The 25,525-nt window shown below is 35.5% G+C and overlaps 4 protein-coding genes across 7 annotated transcripts; 3 read left to right on the top strand and 1 right to left on the bottom strand.

Annotated features, from left to right (window-relative positions):
* Positions 1 to 2,845: 2,845 nt before the first annotated feature.
* Positions 2,846 to 5,487, top strand: LOC123223643 (zinc finger HIT domain-containing protein 2). Its single transcript, XM_044646913.1, has 5 exons — positions 2,846 to 3,105; positions 3,214 to 3,286; positions 3,437 to 3,611; positions 4,121 to 4,162; positions 4,373 to 5,487. Exons 1-5 carry the CDS (start codon positions 3,026 to 3,028, stop codon positions 5,248 to 5,250), a joined length of 1,248 nt encoding a protein of 415 aa, XP_044502848.1. The 5' UTR covers positions 2,846 to 3,025; the 3' UTR covers positions 5,251 to 5,487.
* A 625-nt stretch (positions 5,488 to 6,112) lies between these two features.
* LOC123223645 (LIM domain-containing protein PLIM2b-like) lies at positions 6,113 to 7,830 on the top strand. The gene is made up of 5 exons (XM_044646916.1): positions 6,113 to 6,491; positions 6,570 to 6,669; positions 6,796 to 6,821; positions 7,062 to 7,151; positions 7,345 to 7,830. Exons 1-5 carry the CDS (start codon positions 6,357 to 6,359, stop codon positions 7,639 to 7,641), a joined length of 648 nt encoding a protein of 215 aa, XP_044502851.1. The 5' UTR covers positions 6,113 to 6,356; the 3' UTR covers positions 7,642 to 7,830.
* An 855-nt stretch (positions 7,831 to 8,685) lies between these two features.
* LOC123223644 (bifunctional protein FolD 4, chloroplastic-like) lies at positions 8,686 to 11,450 on the bottom strand. Its single transcript, XM_044646914.1, has 5 exons — positions 11,023 to 11,450; positions 10,139 to 10,464; positions 9,696 to 9,932; positions 9,402 to 9,569; positions 8,686 to 9,106 (listed from the first exon to the last, which is right to left on the bottom strand). Exons 1-5 carry the CDS (start codon positions 11,219 to 11,221, stop codon positions 8,936 to 8,938), a joined length of 1,101 nt encoding a protein of 366 aa, XP_044502849.1. The 5' UTR covers positions 11,222 to 11,450; the 3' UTR covers positions 8,686 to 8,935.
* A 2,372-nt stretch (positions 11,451 to 13,822) lies between these two features.
* On the top strand, positions 13,823 to 25,170 carry LOC123224297 (K(+) efflux antiporter 2, chloroplastic). Of its 4 annotated transcripts, none has more exons than XM_044647923.1 (21): positions 13,823 to 14,058; positions 14,273 to 15,992; positions 16,147 to 16,318; positions 16,411 to 16,501; positions 16,709 to 16,845; positions 16,931 to 16,990; positions 17,105 to 17,224; positions 17,573 to 17,641; positions 18,166 to 18,231; positions 19,088 to 19,177; positions 19,864 to 19,968; positions 20,044 to 20,172; positions 20,592 to 20,801; positions 21,112 to 21,243; positions 22,357 to 22,410; positions 22,536 to 22,594; positions 22,939 to 23,005; positions 23,089 to 23,265; positions 23,513 to 23,569; positions 24,103 to 24,177; positions 24,293 to 25,170. In XM_044647923.1, exons 2-21 carry the CDS (start codon positions 14,359 to 14,361, stop codon positions 24,413 to 24,415), a joined length of 3,627 nt encoding a protein of 1,208 aa, XP_044503858.1. In that variant the 5' UTR covers positions 13,823 to 14,058; positions 14,273 to 14,358; the 3' UTR covers positions 24,416 to 25,170. The 4 variants fall into 4 exon arrangements, with proteins under 4 accessions (XP_044503858.1, XP_044503857.1, XP_044503856.1 ...); XM_044647922.1 differs by having other exon boundaries at positions 13,826 to 14,053; positions 21,094 to 21,243; XM_044647921.1 differs by having other exon boundaries at positions 13,826 to 14,058; positions 14,355 to 15,992; positions 21,094 to 21,243.
* Positions 25,171 to 25,525: the final 355 nt, after the last annotated feature.

Below are 25,525 nucleotides of genomic sequence, written 5' to 3'. Positions count from 1 at the left end.
GATTATCCTAGGGTTACAAAATATTAGATAGTCTCGACTCGAGCATGTTGAGTGGTGGTGTGCATTGGTGTGTTGTACAAAAGGGTAATAAGGGCAAAAGAAAAGTTGTGAAAGCATTACAATTAGGGGTGGATACGAGCCGAACCGAACCCGAACACTGTTTAGCTTGTTTTCGGCTCGTTTTTAATCAATTCGATTTTCGGCTCGCTTCAGGCTCGCCGTGCTCGTCAAAACTTATGTTCGTGTTCGGCTCGCTTTATAATTTAAGTGTTCGTATTCTGCTCGCACCTAACTTGGACTCGTCTCTAAATCTTCAAGCCTAACATGTTTTCCAAGACATATCAGGATGTAAATTACTCTTGTTTGATAAATAATTAAACAGAGTAGCAGAAGAAGAAAGGTGGAAAACCTTGTCGACGACTGAACAATAGAGAAGAAAGGTGGAAAACCTTGTCGACAGCTGAACAGTAGAGAAGAAAGGTGGAATGGAAAACCTTGTCGGCGTATTTTAGTTTCGACTAATATTTTCGACAGAGAAAAATGAAGAACAACAAAAAAAATATTAGGTTTGTTGCTTTAGTTTTTTTAATCGCTTCCAATTTCCAAACGACAACGTTTTTTATTTTAAGAGAAGCCAGCAAAGTAAAGCAAACTTTTTTATATAACTGTTGCAAAATACAAAGTCAACGCAGAAGAAGTCATATATAATACCGTCAAGCTACAGCCAACATATTAATAACGAGCTCAACTCGGCTCGCCGAGCCGAGCATTCTTCTATTCGGGTTCGGGCTCACATTCGTTTCTTGATTTTTGCTTCAGCTGTTGTTCGTATTCGTGTTCGCTTATAATAGGCTCGTTTCGGGCTCGTTCGAGCTAAGCTCGTTTCGAGCTTGAAAAAGCTGGCCTCAAATCCAGCCCCAATTATAATATTGTTAAAGCTTACAGGGTGTTATGAATTTTTAGGTTTGTTGCTTTAGTTTCTTTAATTGCTTCCAATTTCCAAACGACAACGTTTTTTATTTTAAGAGAAGCCAGCAAAGCAAAGCAAACTTTTTTATATAGCTGCTGCAAAATACAAAGTCAACGCAGAAGAAGTCATATATAATACCGTCAGGCTACAACCAACATATTAATAACGAGCTCAACTCGGCTCGCCGAGCCGAGCATTCCTCTATTCGGGTTCGGGCTCACATTCGTTTCTTGATTTTTGCTTCGGCTCGTGTTCGTATTCGCTTTCGCTTATAACAAGCTCGTTTCGGGCTCGTTCAAGCTAAGCTCATTTTGAGCCCGAAAAAGCTCGCCTCGAATCCAACCCTAATTACAATATTGTTAAAGCTTACAGGGTGTTATGAATTTTTAGAGTCTGTATTGTAATTATTGAAAAGATTGGGTATACAATTGGAATTTCCAATTATAAATGGGCTCTTTTTGCCGCCGGTTGTAGGACGTGAGAAACTCTTTTGTTATGATTTCTGTATTTTCTTTTCTTCTTCTTTTACACTTAATTTTTTTATTATAATAAATAATACATTATTAGATTTCATAATCTAAAGCAAATCCAACATTTAACAAAATGTTTTAACCATCGCTTTCAAAAAAAAAAAAAAAAAAGCAAGTGGTATTTCACCATCTTCCATTTTCAGCCAGGACCTTATCTTCTGACCCACTAGTTGTTTCCAAGAAGGATTGCAACTCTACTGGTAAATCTTCAGCCTTTCCTTCAATGCTGCAATGTCCGAAGGACTAAGAATCCCATTCTTGATCTTTCCTTCCATGCTCACTACTTTTGATGAACTTGAGCCTTCAAAGTTGTGAAGAGACTTTATGTCTGTACGAACATTTTAAATTATTGAAAATGATAAGAAATGATTAATTAAATAGTTTATAATAAAACTTAAAAGTTAAACTGTAATGAGCAATACCTTATAAGTAAATTGGGTATTTGAGTGAGATATTACAAAAGCCTTCAACGGTTCCTCTTTAGCTTTCCCACTTCACCAAATCTGTATCTAGTGGATCTCCTTTTGATGACTTTTCTTGGGCAAACCTAAGAAGTTTCATCTTTTTCTTAACCTGTTCTGGAACATTTTGGATAATTTTTTCTGTCAGCTTCTCACTTTTCTCTTTCAGCTCAACGAGCCTTTTAACTGCGTGAAGTTTTCCAAGCTTCTGTTTTAACCCAAGATAGGACCTGATTGGGACAAATTATGCCTAAATTATTGCATTATTTTGTCTACTTTTTTCACCTTTAGATTTTGATTAGGGGGCTGATCCCCTGGTGCTTTAAATATTGCCAACTTAGCTAGTTCAAGCTTCTCCTGCAATCCCATTGAAATGAAAACATTTGGAGTCTCCTTCTTTACATCTTGATTGACTTTTCACTTGCTTGGCTAGTAATTGGATCAGATGGTATCTCTGCTTTCATTACCTTTTTCTTTAAACGCTCAAGGTCTGATTCTATGTCTAGAAGGTTTTTGTATCCATTTTTGTCAATTATCAGGCTCATTTCAGCACGGCTTAAGTGGCAGATGACTGGGAAACCAACAAACGGAAAAAGGAAGAGCTATCAAAGTAGCCAAGACAAAAATGCAGACTGATAAAATATGGGTAAAATTATGCCTATAACCTATATTTATAATTTTATATATAAATAATAATACATTAATATATAATTAAATAATTTTAAATTAAAAATAAAATAATATTTAATTATATTATAATATATTATTATTTGTATATGAAATTATGAAAATAGTTTTTTTGGTAAAATATTAGAAAGAAAAGTTTCTCCGAATCAATACTGGGCCTATATGGGCTGGTCATTTAAAAATTCAAATAATTATACATAAGTGTAGATAGTTCTCCACCATCAGAGAGAAAATTTCTAGACTCGAGAGAGCGCGAGGCCGGCGGCAGCAGAAGCCAGAAACCCTTTGGAGTTTGATAATCGAATAATTTGAATCAAAAACCCCAACGATAATCTGGGTAGTCGCCCAACATTAATAATATTATTTCCTATTTGGAAATGTCAGACACAATCCTTACCTTCGATAAATCTTCCAGTTCGTCTTCACTGAATCCTCCCTCTCGGACGGTCTGCCATGTGTAAGTTCTTCCATTATATTGATGAAGTTTGAATTTTTATGTTGAGGCAGCGTTTGTAATTCTTATTATATTGATTTTAGTGTTAAAGCTTATCTACCCGCCCTGCAGATGTCAGAAGCAATTTTCTCAGTATACTTGCCCACGATGTAACTCTCGATATTGTTCGCTTAAGTGCTACCAGGTAGGCAGAAATTCATGGTGGATTGTTAGATTTTAATGGATGTTATGTTCTTGATTAATATACATGTCTTAAGAATTTGGTGAACATTGGAATCCAAAAATTCGATGGTGTTGGCTTAAGTGCTCTTTTTAATTATTTTCTTCTTAACAGTCTCATAGTCGTGGTTGTACGGAGTCCTTCATGCGAGAAAATGTTGTAGATGAGATGCGGCAAATGCAGCCTGATGATGAAACTAAACGAAAAATGCTTGAAATTTTGAAACGATTGCATTCGGAAGAGGAAAGTGATAGCATTGAAGAGGAGACTGATAGCATGGAAGAGGATGGTATGTTCTTATTGCTCTTTTTTGTTGCTTTAAAGTGTTCTCTTATGCCCTCAGTTAATTTTGGTCGAGGATTTCTTCTTGTTTGCCATCTTCAATGAAGCGGACCGGGTAAGAAATATTGGCTATTGGGGCTACTTTTTAGTGAATCTCTATGGAGTCCTTGGTGCCTAAATCTATCTTATATGAAATTCCACCGACATTTGCTTTGTTTCTCAAGCTGCTGGAGATACTTAATTACCTATCAATTTGTTTAGCTCCTTTTATATCTCTAATTTGATAGTTTCTTTTGACAGTCATGTTGGGTTAGTTCTTTATGAGTCTTGTTTGTACCGTGAGTGTATGCAAGATTGATATGACCATTTCTTTTGGTAACATATGAACATAATATAATTTTAAGCATTTGTTTGTAATTGCTATAGCAATTAGCAGTATTTCACATTCCATAATCTACTAACAATGCAATTGCTTGAAATGGTTTCTTATTGATTTATAATCTTCATATCTGGCAGAATCAACTCTTTCTGAGGAGACGATTCAAAAGATCTTGTCGGGTATGCTCTAATAATTATTTGCTTTCACCCATATTTTTGTGCTAGTTGACTTTCAGTTGCTTCCTATTAATCAGTTCTGATTTAATTTTTCTCACACTCCTTAGGTTGTAGTTGAAGTGATATTGTATGCTATTCTTCCGAGTATGTGTTCCTGGATTTTGGGGCTTTGCGTGAAGTTGATATGATATACATTTTAGTTCCTCTATGCAGGTGCACAAGTGAGTTTTGATGATTTATCTGCTAAAGAAAAGAAATTGTTTCAAAGAACCATGGCATCTGGTACACTGAGCAAGATGATTGAGCCGTGGGATCCATGGTGGTTGAAGCCTTCAGCTAGAACAATCTGTCTTAGCCAGCAGGGAACTCAACTTGTCCAACCTCTTGACAAGCATGACGCATCAGCGCCAGTTGATCATGATCTAGAGAGTAGTGAATCCACTGAAATTCCTCCCGCCCCTGACACTCCACTGCCCCCAGTTAGCAAACTTAGCTCTACAGAGCCGTCTCCACTTTTAGTTATCCACCTGGTTGACATGTTATTTAGCTACTGTTTCACCCTTCGCCTTTATAATGGAGATTGGCAATCAGACACCCTAGGGTCAGCAATGATGGCTTTGAGTGTGTCTGCTGTCTTGGGCAGAGGTGGGCAGCCAGAAACTGTAAAGGAAGCTGTGTCTTATTGCTTGGAGCAGACTTGCACTTCATACAAACAAATGGGAGGATTGCAGTTTGGATTGGCTGTTATTGATGATGTAATAACCCTTCTATCCCTAGGAGGTTCTGCATTAATCTGCTCGCTTTGTGATATTCAGAGGATGATTCAGGCAGGGGAAAGAGAACTAAAGTCAGAGAATACTAAAAAGTCAGGAAGGGTGGAAATCAGGAGGAAGCTGAAGCTTGCTGAGAGGAAGATTTATTTCATGATGTGTTGGGTGCATGAACAGCCCGGGGAAACATGGTCTTCTGCAGCAGCCATCTTAAAGGAGGAAAAGCTTTCATGTATAGATCATGGTGGTGTTAAGAGTTCTGCAAAATTGGGGGATAAAACAGAATCAAGGAGCAAAGTTTTGATTGAGGAAATGGAATGATATGTTGGCCGATGTTGTATTGGTGTTTGTGAGGTATATTCTCTGTGTTCATTGTTGTACTTTGGATAGACAGCAGACAAAGAGGTAATCGGCATGTACCATGCCAATAACAAAGTTAAAATACCTTCTGTTTGCTATTTGTAACTCGAAAAATAAAATCATCATCAGCCGGAACATGATAGAGAGACGAACTTCCAATTTGGGATTTATGCAGAAATTAAACAAATTCACATTGAAGTGTTTGAATTTACCATTGAAACTTGATATGATTTTATTTTACTGCCTCTGCCTGTCTTTCGTTTTTCATATGGTGGCAGGGTTAGATTACCCGATTATATTTAAATACATTAATTTGTATGGACTTGTGAGAGAGCTGCGAGAAAGTTGGGCTATGTTAAGCGGTCTTTGAATATGCTTGGGCGCAACAAACTTTGTTAAAATCAGTCAATGTTAATCCAAAACCTTCATTGTTTTGAAAGTACGCTCAAAGTTTATTGGATTTATGTACAAACAATAGATATTAATAAGCATATACAAACTAACGAGTCATTATATGAATGAATTATTTAATTGTTTACTTTATTATAAATTCAACATTTAGTGTCCAACTATTTGCACAAGAGACCAACTATTTGCACAAGAAGTATAATCAAAAAAATAATCCATGGCAACACTCGATTTGAACAGTTGTCATTGACTTGCATTAGAAGCCATTGTTATATTTGTCCTTCATTTAAATCTTACCGCAGTTTGGCTTTGAAATATAATTGAAAAAGTCAGAGTGCCAACCTTCTTTTTCTCAAATTTTATTGTATTACATCCACATATATCTCATAATGTTGAGGATCTCCAATCACGTGTCAGTCTTTTGTATGGACTTGCAGATCAATTTTACACCATTGCAAGGCAAGGCAAAAATTCCCTTGTGTAGTCTGATATATATTTTGTTTTGTATGAACCAACCAAGGACCTTTCTTCATTCTTCAAAACTTATCTGGGGCAGCAGCTCTGAAACCAGTGAGGTGCTTTCCTGTTCAACATTTGCTTGATCCTCGGGAAAATTTATAATTTTGTAGCACTGGATCATTCTCCAAGAAGGAAAAAGTATGGCATTCACAGGAACTTTGGACAAATGCAAGGCTTGTGATAAGACTGTTTATGTGGTTGATATGTTGTCTCTTGAAGGAACACCTTATCACAAATCCTGCTTCAAATGCAGCCATTGCAAAGGAACTCTAGTGGTATTTATGTTTCCATTCTTTTAATGGTTTCATTTTTTTTTTTTTAAATTATAATCTTGCATTTTTATGATTACCCAGATGAGCAACTATTCATCCATGGATGGAGTCCTCTACTGCAAGCCTCATTTCGAGCAACTGTTTAAGGAATCTGGCAATTTCAGTAAAAATTTTCAAACCGGTAAGAATTATTCTTTTTTTGTCTGTATGAGATGATATATTGGCTGCAAATTTCATAACAATATAGACATCTCATTGCTTTATATATACTTGGCTAACAATGTGTTGTATGATGATGATGTTACAGGAAAGTCAGAGAGGAATCCTGATCTGGTAAAACCCTTTTCGATTCATACATTAACAATATATACAAATAAAGTTATAAACTTTGATATGTCATTAAATGATTAATGTATATGGTATTATTTTTTTGATTATCCCTTTTAAAGTCTGGTGGAAGGGATTCTCTATGGTATTTATAATATCTACTATCAAAAATCAACCACAGTTCTAAGATTATTTTTTTTACCCTTTTCACTCATCTTAATACAAAAATTTCGATTACTGGTACAGTCTAGGACATCCAGCAAACTCTCTTCAGTGTTTTGTGGAACCCAAGACAAATGTGCAGCCTGTGACAAAACAGTGTACCCGCTCGAGAAGGTTTGAAATTCTGAATGCACAAGTTTCTCTTCTGGTCTTTTATTTTTTAAAAAAAAAGGTTGTTCCAGGTGCAACACGCTAGAAATTATGAGAAATTCAGATTACAGTTGGCTTTAGATTTGATTTGAAAAGTGGGTTTAAGCCTTTAAGCAAAATGAAGCATTGTTGATAATATTAAAAAATGAACTTGCAGGTGACAATGGAGGGTGAATGTTACCACAAGACATGTTTCAGGTGTGCCCATGGTGGGTGTCCTCTGACACACTCCTCTTATGCAGCTCTTGATGGAGTGCTCTACTGCAAGCATCACTTTTCTCAGCTCTTCCTGGAGAAAGGCAATTATAGCCATGTCCTCAAGGCTGCTAACCATAAGAGAAATAATTCCGGAACTTCTGAGCCATCTGAGACTAAACCAGATGAACCTACCGGTGATGGTGATGGCGATGGTGAAGCTGAAGAAGATAACGACACACAGGAAGAAACTTCATAAATCACCAACCTTTATACTTCTCATAAGCAATTTTTTTCATTTTTTCTGGTGGAAGAGGAAGACATCCTCTTCATCTTTAAACTCTTGTTTGAGTGTTGACTGAATTGTTTTGAATTTTCTAATTTATGTTATTGTTATTAAATCATGTGATAAAAAATATTTCTGCTGTTACAGCTTAACATATGCACATATATATTATATTTTGTTTCTCTGCCTGACTTGCCTTGCTTCATAAATCTAATTCGAAAGCCTTAGAAATGTTAATTACGAGATGTTAGAATACAAATCGAGCAAAAATAAATTGAAAATCAAAATTAATCACACAAAATAAAATAATTCTATGTAATTCGACTAATAATGCTCGTGATCGCGTTAGGTTTACTTATCATTTATATTTATATAGACATTTTTGGGACAATACAAATACAACCCACTAACTAGGCAATTCTGAGGTTCTACCCCATACCCTTAATTCTGAGGTTCTACCCCTTACCCTTAATTGTGAGGTTATGTCCTACAATGACTCATGATCAAATATATAATTGTTTATCAAAATTCATTAACTAATTCTTTTTAATATTTTAAATATTTATATAATTTTTAAAATTTGACATTGACATATTTTTAAATTTCATTTTTTATTCCTTGACTTTTCTAAATATAATTGGGAGAATTAAAGTTTTCATCAAGCAATAAGGAGATTGTTCTTAAAGAGGTATAATCATCTTCAACAAAACACCATGTATCCTAGTAAAAGATTGCACAGTTGAGGACATTGCTAACATCATATATTACTTCTTCTCTGAAGAAAGGTAGTTGAATGTAACCCAAAAGTCATTACTCAGTCAAACTCACATGGCTGTTTAATTAGGTGGAGGAGCTGAAGAACAGGGGAATCTCAGGCTGCAGTTAGACGTTTGAGTTTCTAAAATCTGTGCTTTGTTGTCATTCTATTTTTCCCCTTGGTGTGAAGATTGGTTAGTTTATTTAAGCCCCTGATTCTGGGCATAACCTGGAGCCGCAAGATTGAGTTCAACGAAAGAATAATAGCAACTTCAGCACAGGTAAATTAAATTATTTATTTGTACAGTTCCAAAATAACAGGAATTCTTTTAACTTCGTTCTGAAAATTTCTCTTGAAATTTAAGCCTTGTGGGACTCAGTCCCACAGAAAAATGGGCTGAAACTAAAACAGACTGAAGTCAGCCAGTTAGGTACCTGGATGTGAACTTTAATTTAATGGTAGAATTTCCTACCTTTATGATAACATTGAAATATTGCAAAAGGCAAAAGCTCATTTGAAGTTATGCAACCTCTTTGCTGAGCTTAGAGTATTAGAGAGTAGCATTGCTATTGTCATTGGACCAACTCCTCCTGGAACTGGAGTGACAGCTGAAGCAACCTTACATGCCTCCTCATAACAAACATCTCCAACCAGTCGGTAACCTCGGGGACTTTTAGCATCCTTAAAATATGCACACAAATAAAACCTGTCACTAGATAGTTATAGACAAGTAGTTACAGACAGGAAAAAGAAAAGCATAAACTTGGCACAACCCAGCTGAGCCCTCATTGCTTCAGAGAATATCCAACACAAGACACAACCTATAACACCTTAACTGAGAAATTTCATACCACTTTGAAATTAAAGGAGTAAAAACCAAAATCTGAGAGTGTCCGTTTGAGGAGAGAGGAAGAGAAAGCAGGCGAGGAAACAAAAGAAAAAATGGAATCACAAACCAGTGACAAAGTATTCTTACCTCAACAGGGTTTATTCCAACATCAATTATAACTGCACCAGGTTTTATCCAGTTCTCCCTAACCATATTTGGTTGTCCTACAGCTGAGATTATGATATCTGCTTGTCTTGTGATGTCCTCAGGGTTCGGAGTTCTGGAATGGACAATACTGATGGTAGCATCTTCCCTCTAAGAACATTGAGGAAAAAATGATGCCATTGTTTAAAGGAGAGTTAATAAATAAAATGAGGAAATTGAAACTGAGAAACTAGCTTACAGAGACTAATACTTAATATGAAGGTAAAAATTGATTACTTGGAGCAACAGGGCAGCAGGCATTCCAACAATATTGCTCCGACCAATCACAACAGCTCTTTTTCCTTTGATATTAATGCCATATCTGTGCAACAGCTCTATGCAGCCTTTCGGAGTACATGGAACAAACAAAGGTTCTCTACCTCGCATAGCAAGACGACCAATGTTTAGTGGGTGGAAACCATCCACATCTTTCTCAATGCTCACAGCATTTAAGACGCTCTGTTCATTCATATGCTGGGAAAAAAAGAAAAAATGAGTAACAGCTCCAATATGCATTAAAAAGGGAAAAAAGAGGCATGGACCTCAAAACTAGAAGTACAAATTTTGAACTATCAGTTAGTATCAAAAGATTTTCTTGTTATTTAGTTATGACTTTATTTTTCTTCAGCTAGCTTCAGTCAACCAACAAAGAAAAATAAGTGTTTAAGTTAGAAGAATACAGAAGGCAGAGGCAACTGCACAAGGATGCCATGAACTGAAGGATCTTCATTAAAGCCTGCAATATGGTTGTGTACTTCTTGTTTTGAAGAGTCCTCAGGTAAACGCACTTCAAAAGATTTAATCCCCACAGATTCACAAGCCTTTTTCTTGTTGTGTACATAAGTTGCAGAATCCTTCCGATCCCCAACAAGAATAACTGCTAACCCTGGAACAATACCAATGGCATCCTTCATCCTGGAAACTTCAGCAGTTATCTCATCTCTGATCTGTTTTGCCACAGCTTTTCCATCAATAACCTTGGCAGATGTCCCAGTACCCATAGTTGCTGTACAAAATATCAATGGGTTAAGAGAGATTATCAAATTATAGTCTTACCACCAATATACTGCATTATTAACCAGCCCAACTGCATATAAATGAAGATTTAAGTTCAAATAAGCACATGATTTCTCCTAACCATTCATCTAACTCTGATCATTAAGTTCCATCATTTTACGAGATAACAATAATATAACCCTCATCATATGAACTCCCATCTAGTCCATTATGAGATTCTAAATCCCGAGAGTTCCATCCAGACTCATTGAGTTTGGTCGATTCCTACATGTTATTCCCACAAGGGACCTGTACTCAATCGATTCCAATTTCTACACTAAAAAATAAGGTCCGACGCAAGGTTTACAGCTTTTCTAAACCCCTAAAATTTTAGATATGATCAAAGCGTTGATGGCTCTGAAAATTGGCCATTGAGTTCACATATTTGACGAAATGTCGAAACAAAAAATTACATTAGAACCAAACCACAGTAAACTACAGCGACAATTACATTAAGACTATAGTCGGTCTTTAATAGATTTACTAAAAGTCGTAAGGAAAAAGTTACCGTTGATAACAAGTGAAGGTGACGACCAGGAGTGAACAGCGAGGGTGCTTCTGGCTTGGAGAGAGACAGGATTTGGGAGTCGCCATTGGAGAGGACCCACTACCCGGCCAATGTTAACAGCACTGTCCGCAGGGAGCCTGCTACGGTTGAAGGGGAGGAACCGAGCCGTTGTAGCGGAAGAGCAATCAGAAAATACCATCGAATTCGATTTATGTATTCCCAAACTGTATTTCAATAATTCGGTGGTTGTTTCTCTATAACTAGGGTTTCTTGTGCCAAATTCAAGGAGCTGCGGTTGCGGTGACTGACGGAGCAAACGGTGCGTTTTATTTGGCCAGGCGCAAGAACTGTCCGTGCAAAAAAGGAAGCGGGGCGAGACCACCGGTTTGGAAAGTACCCTGCCCGCCGTTTAGGCTTTTCGAAAATAATATAAGACGCTTTTTCAGGCACTCTTTTATTATAAAATAGAGGGCAGAGGACTCAGTCCCACCCACATTTTAGCTGAATTTCCAAAATATGCCCACGGTAAATAAAAAACTCAAATATTCACTTATATACTAACTTCTGTTAGAATTTTTTGTTAAAAACATGAGAAAAATCGTTATTTTAATAATAAGATTAAAAAATATATAATTTTATCTCATCCCCCCTCCAAAGTTTTGAAAATTAACTTTTACCCCATACATCAACTTTGAAAAGTCACAATTTTCCTCTTAATGTTTGGAATTTTTAAGGTCTTTTCCTTTGGGGATTGGAGTCGGCTTTCCCCACCCCATCTTTCGTCAATGACCAAAGAAGAAAGAAGGGCGACCATCCATCTTTCATTTGATGTTTGGACAACCACTCATTTATCACATTTGGATGATACTCTGATGACGTACGATTCATTAATTTCAACCACGATGCTCAATTTAGCAATAACGACGATGGGATGATGTCAGACGATTACGAGAGACATTGAGACAATGATGATAGACATTCAAACAATACTAAGGAGACGAATTGAGTGAAAGAAAAGGAGACGATTCATGTGAAAGATGGGGAGACGCTAGCCAAGATCCATGCCTCCGATATTAGATGAAAGATGGGTGGTCCAAAAGAAGGGAGAGGAATGGTCGGACAATGTTGATTGCCAAAAAGAGAGATGTTTGACCTAAAAATCAAAACTTTTGGGAAAAAAATGATTTTTTTTAAAACTTAATTATGAGAAAAATTTTATAAGTTTTTAAGATTTTATGGTTTAAGAATAAAATGATGATTTTACCCTTTTTTATAATCTAAAATTTTAATAGAAATTAGTCTATAAATCAGTGTTTAGATTTTTAATTTATCGTAGATGTAATTAAATTTCAATTAAAACTTAGGTGGAAAATAGTCCTTTGCCCTAAAATTATAAGATTATACAATTATTGATTGATTGGAAATTAATAGGTATAGATAACGTTATTAATTAAAATGATCAAAATTAAGAAGTGTATATAAAGGAATTAACCTTTTTGAGGGTTATATAGATATAATCCAAATCCAAAGTTAAATATTTATAAACAATAAACATAAATAAAAATACCAACAATGATATATTATCAAACGTTTATGTGTTTTTTTTAATTCAAAATTATCTAATCATATAATCGTTTATACATATAGTTTAACTAATACCAAAAACCTTTTACCCTCTTTTAAATAAACTCTAATTCTTTGCATAAACTAAGGTCACAACCAAAACTTATAAAAATTTAAAATTTTCAATTTCATGCTCCCATTTAAATTTCAGTGTTGTGATTTTGAAATTAAAAAAATGTTCACTACATGAAGATATACATACTGATATTAACTTAAATTTTTATTTATTTAATAATTATGTAATATTTTTTTAAATATTTAATTAATATAATCATTTTGAAGTGTATAAAAATGGTTAAATCATTTTTTTTTTGGTAGATAGCCATTGGAGGGTAACTGATATTTTACATACAAGGGGTTTTTCGTTATTACATAAGCATGATTAAATGATATTTTCTTTTACGCCTACAAGCAACATTTTACACAAAAAAAATCCACCACCATGCATGCTTTGCACCGTTTCAAACCTCTTCATGTATAAGAAAACATAAAAAACTCTCACTATGTTGATCATATATGTTTGTCAAATATCCAAAATCCTTTTACCTTCGTATTATTTCATTATGTGTAACTCGCATGGTGAATGCAAATTATGTATAGTAACAAAACCACCCAAATTCACCTTAATATACAAAATATATGACAAATTTTGTAAAATATTGCAAATGATTTAATCTCCAATCAACTTTTGTCTCTTTTCATTTTACTCTATCGACTTTAATCTCCTCCTGTTCTCACTTCATCAATTTTCCATCTCTCTCAATCTTACTTCCCCGGCTTCCACCTCATTTCATTCTCATTTTCTCAACTTTTATCTTCTCTACTACTCAAATTGGCGATGGCAAGACAATTCTATGCAACACAATATACATAGAGATGGCAGATGGTGGAAGGGTGTGGTTGGGTGGTGGGCGTCGAAAGGTGGTTGGTGGGTGGTGGCAGGTGGTTTTTGACATATATAACAAATGGTACAAACTCAGGTACCTTTTGTACTTTTATACAGTTGGCCGTAACACTACTCGTATTTGTAATATTGTGTATCTAATTTGAATACAATACAGCAGACAGGGGATTGATTTTTTATTTGTCACATGCTAAAAAGTGCGAGGGGAGATATCCTTTCACCCCATGGAATATCCGAACAATATATGAATCTCACGTACTCCAAGCCAAGGCCATTCTCGTCAATTGATTTTTAGTAACAAAATCAATTTTCTTTTTCTCACTCTCTCCAAGCAAAGAAATAGATAGCCGAGAAAAAGAGAGCGAGAGAGAGAGACAGAGAGGGATACATGCTCTCTACGCTCCCTCTAGGAACAAATTAAAAGTGCCGCGTTGTTAATCTGTTAACAGTTCTAGCATTTTCTGCCTCAAATTCGCCGTTGATTTTATCAGATCCAATCCTCATGATCGGTAACTTTACTCTCTTCTTGTATCTTTCATCTTCTTTTTGACAGCCCTTTTTCTTTTCAAAATATATTTTGATCAGTTTTTTTTTTGTTTCTGTGTGTGAAGATTCCTATTTTAGGGTTACTTGATGTCATTTTTCTTTAAATTAAGAATATTCGGTTAAATTAAGTAAATATACTGGTTTTCTTATTCTCGTGTATTATTTGTTTTTCACCAGGTATTTGACAAAATTCGAATATGAGTGTTTGAAATACTCTGTAAACTGTTTCTGTAACTTTAAACCATATAAATTTTTGTAGAGAAATGGATTTTGCGTGTAGTATTCAGCGTTCAAATGTGCTTTTTACTGGGGAAGGCACTAGTTATCGAATTCCTGATCGATTAATAAATTCAAGGTTTAGATGCCAAGGTTTTGGCTGTAAGTTTTTCAATCCGAGAATTGTTTCAAAATCACGGTCCACCAGAAATATAAGGAGAAGTATTGCTGGTGGTTGTTTGGATTCAAGTTTGGTTTCAATCGGTACATTCGAGACTAATTTATGGGTTTCATATTCAAATAAGTCATTATTTCAAAGTGTGGATGGTGTTTTCAAGGTGCCAAGGGGAGTTATCTTACAGTGTCAAGATAATGATTCTGTAGCATATATCAATGGAAACGGTCGAAATGTAGAATTTGATAGTGGTGATGAGCGCTCAAGAGTGGAATTTGCTGATGGTGCGGATTCAAATGGTTTGGGTGGAGATGAAATAGAAGTCAAAGAAGATGCAGAAGCACCTAGTTTGGATGAATTGAAAGAATTGTTAGTGAAGGCAATGAAAGAATTGGAGGTTGCACAGGTTAATAGTACCATGTTTGAGGAGAAGGCACAGAGAATATCCGAAAATGCAATAGCTTTGAAGGATGAAGCATCAAATGCGTGGAAAGATGTTAGTGCTACCCTTGATATGGTTCAAGAAATTGTGAATGAGGAGTGCCTTGCCAAAGAAACTGTTCAAAAAGCGACCATGGATCTTTCTTTGGCTGAGGCAAGGCTTCAAGTGGCAATAGAATCGTTACAAGTTGCAAAAGAAGAGAATGATTCTTCAGAAGGTTATAGAGTTAATGATACTGAAAGTGGTGATAGAGAAGAAGATGGAGTGTTGCTGGCTGCTGAAACAGAAATCAGGGAGTGTCAAGCAAATTTGGCAAATTGTGAGGCAGAGTTGAAACGACTGCAGAGTAAGAAAGAAGAGCTGCAGAAGGAAGTGGATCGATTGAATGAGGCTGCAGAGAAAGCCGAGATGAATGCCTTGAAAGCTGAAGAAGAAGTTGCAAACATAATGTTATTAGCCGAGCAAGCAGTTGCTTTTGAACTCGAGGTTGCTCAACGTGTGAATGATGCAGAGATTGCATTACAGAGAGCAGAGAAGTCAGTTTCCATTTCTCGTGTTGATATCTCTGGAAGAAATAAGGGGTATGTTTCAGGTGATGAGGCTACTGTTGAGGAGGAGAAGATGGTCAAAACTGATGATGCTAGCACTGAAAGAGAAAGAGATTTGGCAATTAATGGTGACTATCTAATCAGTGAATCTTTACCTGATATTCTATCTGATGGAACCAACCAGATTTTGGAATATCAATCTGATGAAATGAGTGATGAGAATGGAAAGCTAGGTGTTGACTCTCCTGTAGAAGCTGAAATGGAAATAGAAAAGTCAAAGAATATTATGCAAGTTAAAAAGCAGGAGTCACAGAAGGATTTGACTAGAGAGAGTTCACCCCTTAATGCTCCAAAGGCATTGCTGAAAAAATCTTCTCGTTTCTTTTCTGCATCATTCTTCTCTTTTGCTGTAGATGGGACTGAATTCACACCGGCTTCAGTTTTCCAGGGTCTTATGGAATCTGTGAGGAAGAAGTTTCCTAAACTGGTTCTTGGGTTTTTGCTCATTGGAGCTGGGTATGTATTATTGTTGAACTTCTTTGTTTCATTATATCTTTTAAGCTTTGAATGTTTGTGCTCCATGTACTGTGTTACCAGTCTCTTTATTTTCCATAATTTTTTGTTGTATCATTTGCTTATGTTATTAGATTGTGACATTTTGTGCTCACAGAGTTGCCTTCTATGCCAATCGGGTAGAGAGGAATACTCTGCAGCTTCAGCAGCCAGATGTTATCACAACAAGCATTGAAGAAGTTTCATCAACTGCAAAACCTCTTATTCGACAAATGCAGAAACTTCCTATGAGAATTAAAAAACTGCTTGCTATGCTACCTCAGCAAGAGGCATGCAGTCTTATCTGCCATTTGATAGTTATACTTGGTTCATTAGTCCAATGCTATAGCTTTTTCTAAGGATTGATTTTGTGTTTTCTTAGATGAATGAGGAGGAAGCTTCCCTGTTTGACATGTTGTGGTTGTTGCTCGCAAGTGTAATATTTGTCCCTATATTTCAGAAAATTCCTGGAGGTAATTGGATTTATACATTTTATAATACTGGTAGTTCTAGACTTGTATTTTAACTACCTTGTTCAATTTTGCTATCTCAAATTTAAACCTGAAGTAGTATAGGTCTGTATCTTCATCTGGCTGTATAATAGTGGTTTTTTTTGTCTTAAATCCTGTCCAAGTCGTATGCATCATTAATTTTTGTAATATTTTGTTTTCTATGTTTAGGCAGTCCTGTTCTTGGTTATTTGGCTGCTGGCATATTGATCGGGCCTTATGGTCTCTCTATAATCCGTCATGTACATGGGACAAAGGCAATTGCTGAATTTGGAGTTGTTTTCTTACTATTCAATATTGGCCTTGAGGTAGATTTTTCTTTCTTTAGGTCCACTTTTCTATGTATAATAGAATCCACCAAGCTAATTCTGAAGCTTCACTTTGTGCTGACAGCTTTCTGTTGAAAGGCTAAGTTCCATGAAGAAATATGTTTTTGGATTAGGGTCTGCTCAGGTGATTGAGATAGTTCAATCTTTATAATCATATTTCATGTTTGGCTGTAAATCTTTCTTTTGAGGTGTTTTTGATGCTTATTTTTGACCTTGGATTATTAATTCAATATTGCAGGTCTTGGTGACTGCAGTGGTGGTTGGCTTGGTTTCTCATTTTGTTTCTGGGCAAGCTGGTCCCGCTGCAATTGTTATCGGAAATGGCCTGGCTTTGTCTTCCACTGCTGTAGTCCTCCAGGTAATGGTTACAAATGGCTTTTGTTTCAAACTTCTTGACATAATAACTTATTATACTTTGAATCCACCCATTTTGTCAAAGGAAAAAAAGTGAAGTATTTTAAATATAAGAAACTTGTCAAATTGAGATATTACATGCCTTGTTTTGTATATCCTAATTTGTTCCACAGTTTCAATCAAATAGAAATATCATTAAGTCTTTGGCATATGACTCTGATCAGATTTGCCTTGTTGGAAGAATTTTTTATCATAATAACTTCTTGTCCTATTATTTTAGAATACAAATGCCTAGTAGTTGACATCATTTTGCCACAAATGTGGATTTATATTTTTTGGACTCATTTTGCAGGTGTTACAGGAGCGAGGTGAGAGCACTTCACGACATGGACGTGCTACATTTTCTGTCTTACTTTTCCAGGTTACTCTACAATCTCAGAATAATACATTTTAGTTCTGGAATGTACTTTCATGTAATTGTTGTTGTGCCTAAAGGATTGTGGTTCTTTATGCAGTTAATAATACCCTACTGAACTTCTTGATAAATACTGATCTGTCCTTGCTTTAGTGATTTTTGCCTTGCCTTTCTCGCATCTGTATTCTCACAGTAATCGAGGATGATATTTAAAATCTACTGCTGCATTATATGGTAATCAGCTATGGATATTGATATGTTTGAAAAGTTGAACCTTTTCACCTCTGAAGTGTATTGTTGTACCATGTGTACCTCAATAAAACATGCATAAATTTGATTGTAGGTATATTTGTCTGTTTATCTATATGATTTTTTTTTATAATTTATTATTGCCATTATTTATAATTGGTAGACTATTATGATGATTTGTTTGTTATTATTTCGTGCTGCTTTTTGAAGAATAAGTAAATTGACTTAGAGTTGAAGGATCTGTTAACTAAACTGTTTGTTGCTCATTCTGTATTGTACAGGATTTGGCTGTTGTTGTTTTGCTAATACTCATTCCTCTTATTTCACCAAATTCATCCAAAGGAGGGGTAAGAAAACTCTAATAAGCTATTTCTCCTTCCATCTTTGTTGGTTAGTATGTTATGTAAATGTTATAATGGCTTGTTTTCTGTGCAGTATTTCTTACTCACTTCCCTCAGTTATACTTACACCTAAATCATGTCATTAAATTATTTCAGGTTATAGGTTGCCAATCAATAACATCTATAGTTTTATAAGCCAAAAGATGACCTACGTGTCAGTTTCATCTGATGGTTTCAATCTGTGGTGGACCTTTTTCCTTGCATCTGAAGCCTACCATTTTCCTTAAAATGGCATGCCATGCCCTCAAAATGGCTGTTTTTCCTATTGTTTTATGAGTGCCCGTTGGTAGTGGCTCCACTGGAATTTTTTGATAAATTGATCTTATGAGTCATTTAGTTTAAGATTCACATTGTAAGTTATGGCTTTCACAAATAAACAAGATTATGGATATGATAATTCTGATATATTAGCTCCGGAAATTGTGGGTCAACATGTTGCATCTTTAACAACAATTGAATAGTTAAATTTTGCTGTGTGAGTTCATTTTCTACAACTCCAGCTCCCATTGAGGACTAAATTTGGCTGTCTAATTTTAGATGTAAAATGTGATATCATTACTTTCTGTCTCCTAAGAGCATTCGTGCTTGTAGGTCAACCTAAACTGCCAGATCAATTCTTTCTTTCTTGTACTAAGAATCATTGGCAGCACAACGCAAGTAATATCATTCTTGTGAAGTGTATCAAAAATCATGATGATCAGTCATTGTTTGAGTCTTAACATTCCTCTGGTACTGCCATTACCATTGCTGTTACTGCCACTTATCTCTGCATCATGGGTGATATAATCCTGCTGTATTTCAGGTTGGTTTCCAAGCCATTGCTGAAGCTCTTGGATTGGCTGCTGTGAAGGCAGCTGTTGCCATCACTGCCATAATTGCTGGTGGGCGCTTGGTAAGTTTTGTAGCTTTTATTAGAGATGATATGTGATGATGGTTAATCAATTGCCTTAAGAGCTTTCACTTTCTTTTTTTAAAAAATATTTTGATCTTTCCAATTATATGGCCTGAGAGAGATTATGGTAAAAAATTGCTGTAATCTGGTATAGTACTCTGGGTGGAAACTGTTGTAAAATCTGTGCAATGTTATCCGTTAACGACTCAATGTTGAACCTTTCAATCTATTGATTGTTAAACCTTTATGTACCTCTTGAGTGGTATAATGTCTGCTTGATAACGAGACTGGGAAAAATTGGAGTTACTCTAGTGCCTCAAAATTTGGTTTACAACAATGCTTTTTTAAAATTTAAATTATATTTGTTATGAGCTTTTGTTTCTTCACATTGATTCAACCCAAAGTTGAATCAGATCTTCATTTTATGAATGGGATGTGTATTAAAGCTATACACTGGAATTTAGGTGAATACATCAGTTGTGAAGAAAAATGCAAGGCTTGGGCAAAGTAGCTACTTAAGAATTCTTTTTATTTATTTACTTTCATTTTTTCCCTAGGGTACAGCCATGATTGCACGGTTTAGTTCTCTATAAGCTTAAACCATAAGGTCTCCCATTACCCACCCTGCTGTACATAATGAAATTTTTGTGTGCTTGCTCTTATATTCTTTTTGTGGGTTTTTGCAGCTACTTCGGCCAATCTATAAGCAAATTGCAGAAAATCAGAATGCTGAAATATTCTCAGCCAATACACTCCTTGTTATTCTGGGAACTAGCCTTCTTACAGCTCGGGTATGAGAATGCATTTTATTCTTTGTTGTGCATGTTATAATTGTGAATATTTATTCACATCTTTTTTTAAAACAGGCTGGACTTTCCATGGCTTTAGGAGCATTTTTAGCTGGTCTGCTCCTTGCAGAAACTGAATTTTCTTTACAGGTTGAATCTGATATTGCTCCTTACCGTGGCCTTTTATTGGGTCTCTTTTTCATGACGGTAAATACCCTATAATGTCATCTCTCTGACTTGCATATTTATCTAGGGAGAATGTATATTTTTATTTCTTTAGTGAAAAAATGATTGAAAGATAAGATTCTCTCTTTAGTCCTAAAGGAAACTTGCTTATTACTTAAATCCATACAATTTTCTGAGATGATTTTGGTTTTTTTAATATGAAATCATGCTTGCTAATTTTCCATTTTTGAATTTTTAGCTTCTTTGTAATTTTGTTATTTGCATCTTTCTACAACTTTTGTATTTCAGTTAACAAAGGCTTTATTCATTTAGTGAGAAGAAAGAAATATTTAAGTAATTTGGCTTTTTTAACTTTTTGTTGTACTAGTTTTGCCAATTGTATTTTATTATCGAAGACTCTTATATTTGCAACTAACTACAATCTTTTTGTGGGTTTTCAGGTTGGGATGTCAATTGATCCAAAACTACTTATCTCTAACTTTCCTGTAATTATAGGGACGTTAGCACTCTTAATTGGTGGCAAGACCTTATTGGTTGCTTTAGTGGGCAGACTTTTCGGTATTTCTATCATTTCTGCAATTAGAGTTGGTCTTCTTCTTGCTCCTGGTGGAGAGTTTGCATTTGTTGCTTTTGGTGAAGCCGTGAATCAGGTTTTGTTTCCTATCAACTACATTTTTTTGCTTGCGTGAGCTGTTGCTTTTCTTTCAATGATTCACATTACAAGATAGTGTTTAGGAGTAGATCCTTGATGAATTTGCTAAAAGTTTATTGTGTTAGGTGTGGTTTTGATGAGATAAATTCTATATTATTTTGCTAAATTATATATTTTATGCTGATAGTCCTGTCATGCTTGGGAAGAACTTGGAGGCCCCAATTTTGTTTACAAAATAAATAGTTTTAATAAGGAACTATTAATGGTTGTTAATTTGTTTTTATCTATAGGGTATAATGTCTTCTCAGCTGTCATCTCTGCTCTTTCTTGTGGTTGGCATTTCAATGGCCCTCACTCCATGGCTAGCTGCTGGAGGGCAATTACTTGCTTCTCGGTTTGAGCAACATGATGTTCGAAGTTTATTACCCGTTGAGAGTGAGGTAAGGCACTAGGAATATAATTTTTAATGAGTTTGTAAGAATTATTTAGCTTGAGCAAATAGGCATCTGCAGCAGGCCTTGGTACTGTTAGTTTGCTGATTTACCTGTGTATAGAATGATAACATCTACATGGAGTGATGAGTAACTTGGAAATGTCATCATATGAAGAATTTATTTCATAATCTTAATATGGTAACTATGACCCATTTGAGGGACATCTACGTGGAGATGATGAGTAACTTGGAAGTGTCATATGAAGATTTTATTTCATAATCTTAAAATGGTAACTATGATCCATTTGAGGGACATTTACTTCCCACTTGAAAAAAAATTATCTTTGTTTTTCACTCTAGCAACTTTCGGGAGAAGCGCAAAATAGTGGAGCATAGTCTAGCTGATGTAAGATTTCTTAACTGTTGTGCACTCAGTAGTTAATTGAGCTTGTATTTGAGGATGGGAGCCATTTTTGTTTCACATGATATTGGTCTGCTGATTCTTTACAAATAACAAATTTGGTATAGTTCAATAATTGATCTGGTCATGTTTTCTAGATGGGGTTTTGCTCGTTGTCAAATTGTCACTATTTATTTTTCATGGAGGCTTGAAGGGTAAAGAATATGAAAATTGTAAACAGCAAGAAATTTATTTTGATTTAGAATGAGATTAATCTATCCTCACTAAGCCGTCAGTATGATCTCATTGCCAACAGAGATTTACCTCAGACAATATATGATTTTGAGTCCAATTACCCACTATTATGGATTCAGTTTCAATCTTAATATGCATTTCTGTGCAAATACAGTGCATGCAGGCATTATTCTGCACTCACATTATTAAGTTATTATGTTTTATGATATAACATGTTCATTATCACCTTGTGTCAGAAGATTTAATTGTTTAGTCTATGTCAAGTTATTTAATATATCCTGTTCCTTTGCTTTCTTATATTTGGAAATCAATTTATATTTTAAACTTGCTGTCCATTAATACCTGCCAGTGGCCTTTATTTTATGTACTTATTTGGCAATTTTATTAACTTTTTGTTGAATATTTAACGTGGTTATCATGTAAGCAATTCTTTTAATCTTTCTATGGGCATGATTTTATTTCCAGACTGATGACTTGCAAGATCATATTATCATCTGTGGATTTGGACGTGTTGGCCAGGTATTGACTTGATTTCTGTTGTGATAAGTTGGATTAAGTTTTACAACATTCATATGTCAAATTTGTTGTTAATTTACTGTGTTATACATGTCTGTGTTCACAGTTGTTGTACTGTATTTTTTCAGATCATTGCTCAGCTTCTTTCAGAACGATTAATTCCATTTGTTGCCCTTGATGTGAGGAGGTAAAATATCCTCCCTTCTCTTTTTTTGCCCTGTTTCATGGGAGGTAGTGCAGTCAAATAGTTTGATAAACTGTTTGTTTCCAGAACAACTAAGTCTAAACATTTTCTTTGTATTACACAGTTTCGTGTTTGCAATACATTTTCCACCAAAATAACTTAAAGAATAATCATGCGAGCATTTTGGTTAGGCTTCTCTAGAGATGTTTTGTGAACATTTTGAAACAATCATACATCAAGAAAAAGGGTACATTAATTAATGTTGAAAATTTCTGTGAGACTTCTATGAAATATTTGAAGATGTTGTGTTCCAAGATGTGTTTTATCGGAAATCTTTGTTATTCCAGTGATAGAGTAGCTGTAGGGCGGGCCTTGGACCTTCCTGTGTATTTTGGAGATGCTGGTAGTCGAGAGGTAGAGTAAAATGAATTGTAAAATGAATCATGAATAATGATTCTTAATTTCAGATATCTGACATGTTTCAACTGTGTGAACAGGTCCTTCACAAAGTTGGTGCTGAAAGAGCGTGTGCTGCAGCAATTACCTTGGATACACCTGGTGCAAACTATAGAGCTGTTTGGGCACTGAACAAGTATTTCCCAAATGTCAAGACTTTTGTTCGTGCTCATGATGTTGATCATGGCCTCAATTTGGAAAAGGCTGGGGCCACAGCTGTAATATTCTGATCCCTCATGAGATCTTTATTTATATATATATATATATATATACACACATTCCTTTAAAGTTTCCTATTAAAGGTTAATCTGGCAATTTGTAAATGCAAGCTGATATAGTATATAACTGTAAAATTATGATTTTTAAAATAAATGGTTGAGTTTGGAATATAATTACATAGATTTCATATCTTCTACATTCCATATCGAGTTCCATAACACACTCCTGGTGAAAAAAAAATTGCAGGTTGTCCCAGAGACTTTGGAACCAAGTCTGCAGTTAGCAGCTGCTGTTCTGGCACAGGTAAATTGAATTGAATGATGCTATCTAAGTTCCTTTTTCGCTAAGATTTTTATTTTATGGGATAATTATTAAGTCCCCAAGGTTGGCTATATACGACAAACCCACTCAGGTATTGGTAATAACATAGAACCCCCCTGCCGTCTGTACTTTTCCGTTAACTAACATTTTTGGAGTAAATGACCTTAATGCCCTCTTCTCACTTGCCGAGCAATCCCACCCAACCCATCCACTTTTCCTTGCCCAATGGCCACCCCTTCACAGTATACAACTAACTCTGTATTTTAATAACAAAATCATAGAATTGATCATCACCAAAAAAATCAAATGGATCAAATCTCTTAATCCATCTTTCTATGTGTGCTTTTTGATAACATATATGTTCAGTTTCATGTGGTAACTAAACGATGTAATCAGAGACTGTATTAAAATCTAATTGCTTGAATTGTGCAGGTTGCAGTAGAAAATAGGCCTTGTTGTCTACCTCCCACTATTGGTTTTTTAATTAATTTTTTTTCTTTTATCTTCTTGTTTAGGCTAAACTGCCCATGTCCGAGATTGTATCAACAATCAATGAATATAGGTCTCGCCATCTCTCTGAGCTTACTGAGGTACTTGGTTTTTTTCATTTTTAAAGATCTCAATTGTTTGTGACTGCTAAGTTTATAACTAAATACTTACCTTTCTTCAATATATACCTTGTTGACACCATTTTTATACCTGCAGCTATGTGAAGCTACTGGAAGTTCTCTTGGTTATGGATTTAATCGTATGACGAGTAAACCCAAAGCTCAGTCCTCAGATGCTTCAGATGAAAACGAAGTCACTGAAGGAACACTAGCGATATAGAAGATAGCCAGTACAAACCAGGTAAAAAGAAAATAAAATGATTTAAGAAAATGAAAATATAGTGGATAACTTATTTCATTGGTTTCAACTGTACGGATAGACTTAGAGAAAGAGGCAGTAGTATACTTTCAAATTATCCCTTAAGATAAATTTTGATAGGACCTTCATTTAGTTCATTTTGAAAGAACATATAAATGTTGCACGTACCTAGTATGTATGTACGGGCAGTTCTTTGCCCCCTCAATTACATATGATGATGACCATGTAAATACTTCCCCTATTTGAAATTGGTGATAACATTTCACAAGCACTGCTGTAGCAAGGCCAATAATGCAATCCTAGGCTCAATCTAGGCCGCCAGCCAAGCACAAATCTTGTTGAACTTGCAGCTCTTGGAGTTGGATTGATATCAAACTGAGCCCGAACAAGAGCAAGCTCGTGTTCAATTTGCTCGGTTAATGAGGTCATCGAAAAGGCTGTTTGAAAGTCATGAGAGAATAAGAAGGTTCATCAAAGATGAAGAAGAGAATTAGCATAAAAGAAACTGGAAAAGAAGATAAATGTGTCGGTGACATTCTAGTGATTCGATTGAGTTGAGTTAGGGTTACCTCTATTCAAACTCAGATAATTTGATCCGAGTCGTGATCTAAGCCTGAGTGGGCTTGGATTGGATTGTATAGCCCTAGCTGCCTGTGATCATCTTGCATCCAATTTGATGATATAGAATACGGCCTGCCATGTTCACTTTTGTGCAATTGGTTTCACGGTGTTTGTGTTTGGAACTAATTGCTGGTGACCGTTAATCCACAAGATAAATATGATATGACAACCAGCTGATGGGAAGACACCATATCTATATGAGCGGAATACATTTGCCTACAGCTGCACCCTCACTCTCAGTGCAGGGCACCTATCTGGAACGCTTCGGTTGCTCAAATAGTTTATTTAAATCGAACAATGATCCGAACCCCTGATCCATCTAGATCACATCTACCCACGTGCCTCGCACGGTTCCATGCAAATTTTGATGTGTTGGAGCGCAAGTTTTGTTTTGATAGAAAAATTAAGTTTAAGAATCGGAAGAACTTGAATACTAAATTTAAGGAAAAT

Source organism: Mangifera indica, chromosome 8, assembly GCF_011075055.1.
Source record: "Mangifera indica cultivar Alphonso chromosome 8, CATAS_Mindica_2.1, whole genome shotgun sequence".
In the NCBI taxonomy this organism is placed as follows: Eukaryota; Viridiplantae; Streptophyta; class Magnoliopsida; order Sapindales; family Anacardiaceae; genus Mangifera; species Mangifera indica.
The sequence above is the reverse complement of the archived record's forward strand: the minus strand, read 5'-3'. Positions and strand labels throughout refer to the sequence as shown.

Coding starts and splice junctions, on each gene's coding strand:
- LOC123223643 (XM_044646913.1), top strand. CDS start 3,026: ATGTCAGACACAATCCTTACCTTCGATAAATCTTCCAGTTCGTCTTCA. Junction 3,106..3,213: donor TCTCGGACGGTCTGCCATGT/GTAAGTTCTTCC, acceptor CCCGCCCTGCAG/ATGTCAGAAGCAATTTTCTC. Junction 3,287..3,436: donor GTTCGCTTAAGTGCTACCAG/GTAGGCAGAAAT, acceptor TCTTCTTAACAG/TCTCATAGTCGTGGTTGTAC.
- LOC123223645 (XM_044646916.1), top strand. CDS start 6,357: ATGGCATTCACAGGAACTTTGGACAAATGCAAGGCTTGTGATAAGACT. Junction 6,670..6,795: donor CAGTAAAAATTTTCAAACCG/GTAAGAATTATT, acceptor ATGATGTTACAG/GAAAGTCAGAGAGGAATCCT. Junction 7,152..7,344: donor CAGTGTACCCGCTCGAGAAG/GTTTGAAATTCT, acceptor ATGAACTTGCAG/GTGACAATGGAGGGTGAATG.
- LOC123223644 (XM_044646914.1), bottom strand. CDS start 11,221: ATGGTATTTTCTGATTGCTCTTCCGCTACAACGGCTCGGTTCCTCCCC. Junction 10,465..11,022: donor ACCTTCACTTGTTATCAACG/GTAACTTTTTCC, acceptor TATTTTGTACAG/CAACTATGGGTACTGGGACA. Junction 9,570..9,695: donor CTGCTGCCCTGTTGCTCCAA/GTAATCAATTTT, acceptor CAATGTTCTTAG/AGGGAAGATGCTACCATCAG.
- LOC123224297 (XM_044647922.1), top strand. CDS start 14,359: ATGGATTTTGCGTGTAGTATTCAGCGTTCAAATGTGCTTTTTACTGGG. Junction 23,266..23,512: donor AAAAGGCTGGGGCCACAGCT/GTAATATTCTGA, acceptor AAAAAATTGCAG/GTTGTCCCAGAGACTTTGGA. Junction 23,570..24,102: donor CAGCTGCTGTTCTGGCACAG/GTAAATTGAATT, acceptor CTTCTTGTTTAG/GCTAAACTGCCCATGTCCGA.